The 8,565-nt window shown below is 38.2% G+C and overlaps 3 protein-coding genes across 3 annotated transcripts; 2 read left to right on the top strand and 1 right to left on the bottom strand.

Annotated features, from left to right (window-relative positions):
• Positions 1 to 1,593: 1,593 nt before the first annotated feature.
• PHYBLDRAFT_164519 (hypothetical protein) lies at positions 1,594 to 2,745 on the top strand (the record flags this gene model as incomplete). Its single annotated transcript, XM_018435021.1, has 4 exons — positions 1,594 to 1,705; positions 1,779 to 2,371; positions 2,431 to 2,496; positions 2,563 to 2,745. 4 exons carry the CDS (start codon positions 1,594 to 1,596, stop codon positions 2,743 to 2,745), a joined length of 954 nt encoding a protein of 317 aa, XP_018295658.1.
• A 124-nt stretch (positions 2,746 to 2,869) lies between these two features.
• On the bottom strand, positions 2,870 to 3,514 carry PHYBLDRAFT_141492 (hypothetical protein; the record flags this gene model as incomplete). The annotated part of the gene is made up of 4 exons (XM_018430600.1): positions 2,870 to 2,952; positions 3,016 to 3,128; positions 3,181 to 3,262; positions 3,343 to 3,514. 4 exons carry the CDS (start codon positions 3,512 to 3,514, stop codon positions 2,870 to 2,872), a joined length of 450 nt encoding a protein of 149 aa, XP_018295657.1.
• A 176-nt stretch (positions 3,515 to 3,690) lies between these two features.
• Positions 3,691 to 6,939, top strand: PHYBLDRAFT_185572 (hypothetical protein; the record flags this gene model as incomplete). Its single annotated transcript, XM_018439095.1, has 5 exons — positions 3,691 to 3,811; positions 3,881 to 4,013; positions 4,167 to 5,620; positions 5,684 to 6,514; positions 6,582 to 6,939. The coding sequence occupies 5 exons, from the start codon at positions 3,691 to 3,693 to the stop codon at positions 6,698 to 6,700; spliced, it is 2,658 nt and encodes an 885-aa protein (XP_018295656.1). The 3' UTR covers positions 6,701 to 6,939.
• Positions 6,940 to 8,565: the final 1,626 nt, after the last annotated feature.

The following is an 8,565-nucleotide window of genomic DNA, read 5'->3' as shown; positions in this document are numbered from 1 at the left end:
GATCACTTTTTCAATACAGAGAAAAGCTAGTGAGATAAAGCAGGGAACGTCACATTGAAATTTCTGATTTTCTTGCTTGGTCAAACAATTATTGTCCTCACATAGTGTGTTTTATATATTTAAATTAAATCTCTACAAGTTGCTTGAGAATTATATTTATAGGTGATATTAATAAACCAAAAGAATCCTTTTACTTATAACCATGCTATATAAAAGTAACATAAAAGAATTGCTTTTATTTTTATGAAATGATATTGGCTAAATGGGTATTTAACAATCACAGTCTTGTGGATGTGTTTTGCTACCTGTAGTATAGAGTATTTCTGCCTTATCCAAGATAAATCAAGTTCCTGTTAACATTTGGTAATAAGATGGCTTTATACTGCGTTATTAATTGATTGCAGCATGTGTAATAAGATATGTGATATGTATTATTTAATTAAATTAAAATAATTAAAAAAAAATCATACCAAGAAAGTATTTATGTCTTTAAAGACCTGTGTTCAGAGCCTATTTTCTTCAATTTCCTCCTTATAATTATATCATCAGTTTAACAATTAGAAATAACCAATAACTATTGGCTAAAGTAAAAGTGGAAATCTCAAGTATTTTCTACACAAATTGTGAAAAATTTAATAATTTTTACTCATTTTTTTCTTCTTTGGAAATGTGAAACATATTATTTAATTTTAGAAAGGCAGTTTGCTTTTTTTTCCAAATAGAAAGCTAGGTGGTCAATACTGGTTATTCACTTGAAACATTTCTCTAAAAATCATCTGAGTACATTTCTTCCATATATTTCCAATACGAATTATTTCTCTATCTATTAAGATTTGTATCAACTAACTAATGTGATAATAAGCTCAAGTAACCTGAATTACTACCCATTACCAGTTTATTAAATTAGCAGCAAAAGGCCTTAAAATGTACAAATGTGATACTTGATCGAAAATAAGTCTGACATGTCCTCGAGGTTTGAATTTAATCAAGTTTATGCTTTTAATTTCATTAACCCACTTGGGCGCATAAATAATATAAATACTATTATTTTATGAACTAAAGTCTAGAAATATAATGTCTTATTTTCATTGATACTAGGGCCTGTTGTACTTACTAGAACGCTATCTACACTCACACAAAGAAAAAAAAAGACCTATAAAAATAAGTCCAGAATGTTCTCTTAAAGAACAACTTTATTTATTCTGCAGGGAACCCCGTTATGAAACCAATTGTTGGATTGTCAATGTTAAGCTGCCTGGTTTCAAGTTACGCATCAACCAGGAAACCTGCGGTTTAGCTTGGTGGAACCTTGTCCATTAAGAAATAATCAACAAATTTCCATTCTTAACAGACAATAAAAGAATAAAAATATCCTTATAAATTATAAGAGCTACCAAAATCTCGATATATACAATAAGTCTATGAACACCATAAACGGTATGTTCTTATAAACTCAATACCATTGTCGCCACTTCTTGTCTAAAAAACAAGATTTAATTGAGCTCGAATGAATCAAATGTTTGTCATTTGCACGTGACTTTACATCAAAGAACACCCTTCAACAAACTGTATTTGGCTCTTTCACTTTATTTCATGACTGAACTAACTGAACAAGAGAAACTTGAACGCCGCCGTCAAAAGAGACAGCAAAGAATTCTTGCCTCTGCAGGCGATCGACTTAATCGTATTACCGGAACTGCATTCCGTAAGTAAACAAAGAGAATACACATCGTCATCACGTAATAAATCAACACTCCCTCCTCTGTCCTACTCATCAGCCAACCGGTCATCTCCTACACCTTCACCATCAACCTCTGCTTCGTCACTGGCACCTTCTGAATCATATTCAAAAGAGCTTCCTCGGTCTCGGTCTCCTTCACCAGCTTTATTTGGCAGTGCTCAACCCGTGCTGCCGGCCGATCCTGCTAAGCGTGTACAACAACAACGACGAGCAAGTGATGAGGATCCTTGTGAATCTTTGGGTGCACCGCCACCACTCTCAACCAACGACCCTCAAATACGTAGTCTCGAAGAATTTGATGCTATGCTTGGGCTCCCTCCGTCTTCATTTTCTCAACAAAGACAACCACAAATGGATAATCTGAACGCGTTGAATGAAATGTTTGGTGGGCAGTTACCATTCAATCCTGCGATGTTGGCTGGCATGCAAGGGCAGCAGCAACAGACTACGGAAGTAACTAGTGATCCCTCAAGGCTTTATTGGAATTTGATCCATGTTTCGAGTATGTTATGGCTGGGAATCTATGCAGTCTATACTGAGTGGAACACAGTTGGAAAAGACCGGTTTGCAAGTCTATTGTGGATGAACCCAACTGAGTCGATCAGCAATGGATTTACAGGTGTACAATTTGTAAGTGAGGATACAAAGGAGACTTGACCAGATAATATTAACTATGCTGTTTAAAACAGCCTTTATTCTGGTATTTTGTCACTCTGGAATTAATGATGCAAGCAGCTCAGATGTTCTTTCAAGAAGTAAGTTTTTTTTTGCAAGTTGGATACTCGGAAATAATTGTATAATTTAACCTCATTTGTTTATAGGGTCAAGCTCACTCAGGTTCCATGTTGGGAAGCTTGGCTGCACAATTGCCTCATCCCTTCTCTACTATCATCATCACTGGTCTACATTATCGTACTCTATGGTCCTGTCTGGTTCAAGATTGTTGTATTCTTGTATTCGTAATCGGTATAGCAGAAGTAATCTCGGCTATCTTGGTCACCTAATCTTTCGTCGATCTTTCAAGAGAAGACACACACACACACAACAATAACAGTAATAATCATAATAATAATCATAATAATAATAACAGGAAAAAATATACATATGTACACCTATGGGCTGGTTTTATTATGGAGTGGCACGCAAGAGCATATCACAAATCACATCGGAATGAAGACTGGGAATAGCCAAAATCTTTGGGCTTTGTTCATCTAAAGCATAAAAGAAAAATTAATATATCCATATTTAAACTTGCATGTTTATTTACTACTTACTAAAGTGAATGGTGAGTTCAGGCTTAGTCTTGGGGTCTACGTTCTTAGCAACTTCGAATACAACTGAAGGGTTGTTGTATTGGAGACGAGGAAGACTCTCATGCAAAAAGTGCCTGGGTAATTATGTTTAGTAAAAGGTACTGGAATAGTCAAAAAGGCACTCACTTGGCTCCCATGCCTTCATGCTTGCCCTTGATTGGGATGGTAAGGGAGACCTTTGAGACGTTGAAGGCCAACTTCTGGGCACCTACACCAGTGGTAAGATTGGCGATGATATCGCGAGTTGACTTTAGGGATCGCAACGACATTGCACAAATGAAAGACTACCTAGTTCAGGGACTACAACCAAGGTTGTTGTGGTGGGCTGTGACTGCAGGGACTGCTGAAGAAGTGTACTGTGATTGGACTGTAATTTAGTAAATGAGGAATCAGTTTGTGAGCCTGCGACGTCAGAATTTGACTTTCTGTCGGGTGATGGAAGAGAGATTTCTTGCCTCATCTGAGCATATCACATTACCGAATTAAGTGGGCGTGTCTTAAAACATCTTTTTTCCCGTCCTTCTTTTCTTCCTCCCCCACTCGCTTTATACGCCACTTTGTGCTACTACTAAGGCGGACGAATCCTTTACTATAAAGCACCAGGCCTTTCCTGTTCCTTTTCTTCTCCATCTTCTCATGTTCCACACACCTCTAAAGACACTCAAGCAGTCGCTTCACACAGTTCTTAATCAGTCCCAGGAATATCTTGCAGACGTGTCTCTTGTCTATCCAACTCAGAAGATATGGGCTCACAGAGGTAAAATCCTGTAGCATTCTTGAAGAGGCATTTTCAATCTTTATTCACTCTATTCATTGTCGACCACAGCTCTATTAGTCACTCGAGTTCCAAATGAATTTCGTATACGTTATATGCCTGAGCTACAAGCAGAATCAACTTCTTTGACTAGTCTGGCTACAATAGTTCCACAGGAGTTGATGATGTATCTATTGCGCTTTTGGTATACTGCCGAATTTGTTCAACCCCTAAATACACAGCCCAGTAATTCCAGCAATACGAGTAACAGCAGCAGCAACGACAGCAATAGCAATAACAATAACAACAATAGCAATAATAATAACAACAATAATAGCAGTAGCATCAACGGCAGCAGCCTCGACTCGCTCTCGATCCACGACAGCCGTAGCTCCGATGAGATCCGCAAACAGATCACAGACCTCGAGGAAACTCTCTCGATGCGGCTGTTACCAGAGTGCGAAACTGGTAAAACAGACGATGAACAATGGATAAATGACCTGACTCGTATGAGAGCTGACCAAGTCCACAGCGATGTCATGATAAACATCTTCAAAGCCCCTGTCGAGATCAAGAAAGAACCTCAATCTAACCAAACACCTTCTCAGCCATCTCCGGCTGGTCTAAGAATTATGTCCAAGTCGGGAGGCGTACCAAGCATCCTTACCAGTTTTTCAAAGACCACAGATCACCAACCAGTCCAAACCTCTCCACCAGTAACGATAACATTTCCAGCTCATCGTTTTATGCTGGCAGCCCAATCACCCTACTTCCGTACAATGTTCTGCACCGAGTTCAAAGAAGCTGCTAATGCAACAATTCACCTCCCAGCCGATCTCTTCTCGGCTGCAATACTTGACCTCATCCTCCATTACCTTTACACAGACACACTTCTTATACCACCTATGCCTGCAAATACTCAGTCATCCAATGCAGTCCAACAAAGATTAACGATCAAAAAACATTCTTTACGTATTCTTCAAAAGGTGTACAGAGCGGCAGATTATCTTGGTCACAGCGACACTATTTGCGTGGCTGTACTATGTGAACTCGGGAACATTTGTCATGATTTCAAATGTTCTTGCTCTGACTGTGCAGTACTACTACCATCAATGTTGTCGTTTTCAAGTCAGCACGCAGGCTTAGTAGTGTCTGAAATGCGTCGTAAATTGATTACATTTTATTCAGATCCTGTCCATAGTCTCTCCCTCTGGTCTCAAAAGCCTTTTGCAATACTCATCCAGTCTACCCTTCCAACTACACCCGATGGTCCAAAGCCAACCACGCAGAATGCGACACTCATAGATGACATTGTGCAGCAAACATTTGCAAATATCACTCGACACAATGCGATTCATGTACTACACTCTCTTCATCTCTGCTTGTCCCACATCCGTAGCTCGGACCTCTCCACCACCTGGTCTGCCCCTACACTGGATATTCTCCATGTGTTTCTTGACCATACTGTTCAAATGGTCTCATCTAATTTTGACTTTTATTGTGTCGAATACCCCATTCTTCTGTCGTGTGTCGATGGTATTGGCGCAGGATTTTCAGTAGACTTTCTGGGATTTGTACTTAAGCATGTATTGGAAGAAGGTATCGAGGATAACAATGCGACAGTTCTTTATCAGGGAATTGTTCGCGACCTAGTAGGCCGCCAAGAGATGGTCAAGAATGTGGCAGTTGACAGTGTGCTTTTGGATGCTCGCCAAAGCTGTGCTAGCTACATACGTCGTCGCTCTGCTGCTATCAAGGCTATCGATGGATTCAATTCTCTTGATAAAGATGTTCTTCGTCAACTATCTGATGGTATAACAATATGATTATTTGGCTTGATATAGCAAATGTGACTAATCATATTATGCTATACAGACATCGGTATTCCGGTGCGTACATTGACGAAGCCGGTGGAATCCGACTTTTCGGCCATCTTTGGTTTTCACCCCAAGGCCAAAGCAGCGTTCAGGTCACGTACTGCGGAGTCTGACGAGAAGCTCAAGACGGTTTGTGCCACAGCAAGTGGCGGCGGCAATGGCGGCAGTGGCGGTACAATTGACAGCCGATCATCCGGTCGTCGTTTGTCTTTTAGTGGATTGATGACACATAGGTACAGTGTTCCTACAAAAACCCCCGCACCAGCAGAGGACGCTTCTGCCTCTGCGATACGGCCTGTTCCACGTGCACGCTCACATTCTAGTGATGCTGTGCCTATTCAACTGGGGATCACATCAGCTTCTGCAGTTTCTACATCTTCTGCATCTTCTGTTGTGAGTGTAGGGACAGATGAAAAGCCAGCTCCTCGGCGTCGTTTCCATCCACCTGTCTCTCAAGGATCCTCTTCTTCTCTCACCGATGTTCTGCTACCAATTGATAGCGTCGCTTCAGTAGTGGCTGTGAAGGGTGAGACACCTCGGCCACGAAAACTTAAATTTGAACTTCCTGCGACTCCTCTGCGTACAAAACTTACTCCTCGAAAGCAGATTTCTGCTCAAAAACGTGCACAATCTCCACGTCGCTCACGTTGGGGGCTTGGAGGAAGTACTACGAGTGATAATAGTGATGAGGATGAGAGTGCAACAATTGTTATTGGTACAAAGATTGAGCTTCTTCGGCGTCCACTTCCTACACTTGGTACTATCAAGTATATTGGAAATGTTGAGTTTGGAAAAGGCACATGGGTCGGTGTCGAATTAGAAAGTAGAGGTAAGTTCACAGCAATGATCTGAAGCAATTTTGTACTAATTGTGAGTCGTTGATTTTTTTTTAATAGTTGGTAATAGTGATGGAGCTGTTGATGGAAAACGCTATTTCCAAACCGATGCACAACGAGGCGTGTTTATCAAACCAGACGATTTCAAGGTCGTCCATCTGCCAACTTCAAAGGCCTAATATCTTACACTAATCAACTCCAACAAGAATGCATTTGCATTTGCATGCATCTTTCGTACATACCATTCTCATTATTTTCTTTATGATTCTCCCTCACTGCTTCTTCATCCAAGACTATCATACTTTTAGTGTCACCAAACGATTCGAAAATGTGTTTTTCTTTTAATACCATTTACTACCTATTATCTTTCTTTCTTTTTGGCATGTCCATTATATTTGGAATACATATAATGTTTATTATTTTAGGTTGGCATGTTTGGGTGTAAACAGATACATGTCAAGATTTACAAAAAGAAAAGAAACGTAGTCCGTTTTCACACTTAGTAAATCAAACACTGCCGTTTCTCCAATAAGATAGATACATGACATATCTCTTACCCCAAGATAAAAGTTGAGAACGTGGGATCATTCGTTGGTCAGAGCATTATTATTCTTGTTATACAAAAAAAACTTGGGTTTTCTGGAACTATAAGCAGAACTTTGATAAAAATAATAGCCGCACGCACGCACATATTTTGTGTGAGGCGGGGATGAAGCTCAAACACATGAATAAATGTGTGGTATATTATTTTTTTTCAAGATCTATCGGAATAATGGCACTTTGGAGCACAAGTAGTAAAAATATCACAATGTGGATAATTTGATTATAGACATCATTGTCACACGACTAATACTTTCTTCCATGGGTGTACACACATATGGTCTTCTGTTGGGCAGGCATCACCCAGACAAGGAAAGACACGAGGGGTATCATTATTGGTATTCTCAAGTAACCCATTACAATGTAATAGTGCTCAATATATTCTCAATATCCCTCAATATTAACAGTGATATTCGATGTCATAACCCCAAGTACAACAAGTCCATATTTTCCAATGAATACCTTTTTTTGCATTTTTATTGATCTTTAATAATATTCGGTATTTTTATTACTATTATTATTATTATTATATATAAATATATATTTCTTTTAAAAGCTGTTACAGAAGATGTATTTAAAATTTATTTTTTATACAGTCGCTAAAGATGAGCAAAGCTCTCCACATTATACTCAGATTTGTATTGTGCCACTTGTTACACTACAATGACGGGTTAAATGTGACTAGTATTATGTGATTAAAAGTAAAATAAATATCCTAAAATAGAAATGAGCTCGTGATCCTAGTAGACAGAACGATTTGGCTGTGATTCCATGAACTGACAGAGGGATTTTATCTTTATTCGTTTTTCTTACATTAGAGGTCTCTTGGAAACTTCTTTCGTTATCTTATTCTTTTTAGCTACTTATTATATAATGTTTATTTTCTCTATTATGATAAGCTTTAAAAGTGTTTTTTTTGTAGAGATTTCTTATTTATTAAAATGGAAAGTAGCATGAAACAGATGAAAAGAGAATAGCAAAAGAAGAAAAAAGAAATGTGAGTTAAATTTGCTAGAGGTTCACTGAAGATTTCAAGCTATCACTCAATAATATGACATGTATTGGGGGGAATAATGTATATATATATATATATAAAGGTTAGGACAAAGTCTAGAATGTAAAAGGCAAAAAAGATATTTTAAAACAGTAAAATATAAAACAGTTTGATAAACAGTGTTCATGGACTTGTTTGAATAAGTTTGTTTTGTATTTCTTGGAAGATTAATTTTATACATGTTCCAGAATTTCCATTATATTGTCAATTAAATATACATACCTTTTCTTTAAAAAGAAAAAAAAATTGCAAAAGGCTCCAAATATTACAAAACACCTTACTAATTTTCTTTTAAAGTACATGTAAAAGAACTTCTTGGTCGAGTTTGATAGCTGTTGAGACGCCGTATGTTAAATTTTATATACCTTCTATGATGAAGTAGTACTGATT

The sequence above is a fragment of the Phycomyces blakesleeanus genome, assembly GCF_001638985.1.
Source record: "Phycomyces blakesleeanus NRRL 1555(-) unplaced genomic scaffold PHYBLscaffold_4, whole genome shotgun sequence".
NCBI classification, from domain to species: domain Eukaryota; kingdom Fungi; phylum Mucoromycota; class Mucoromycetes; order Mucorales; family Phycomycetaceae; genus Phycomyces; species Phycomyces blakesleeanus.
This window is presented reverse-complemented; position numbering and strand designations above follow the sequence as displayed.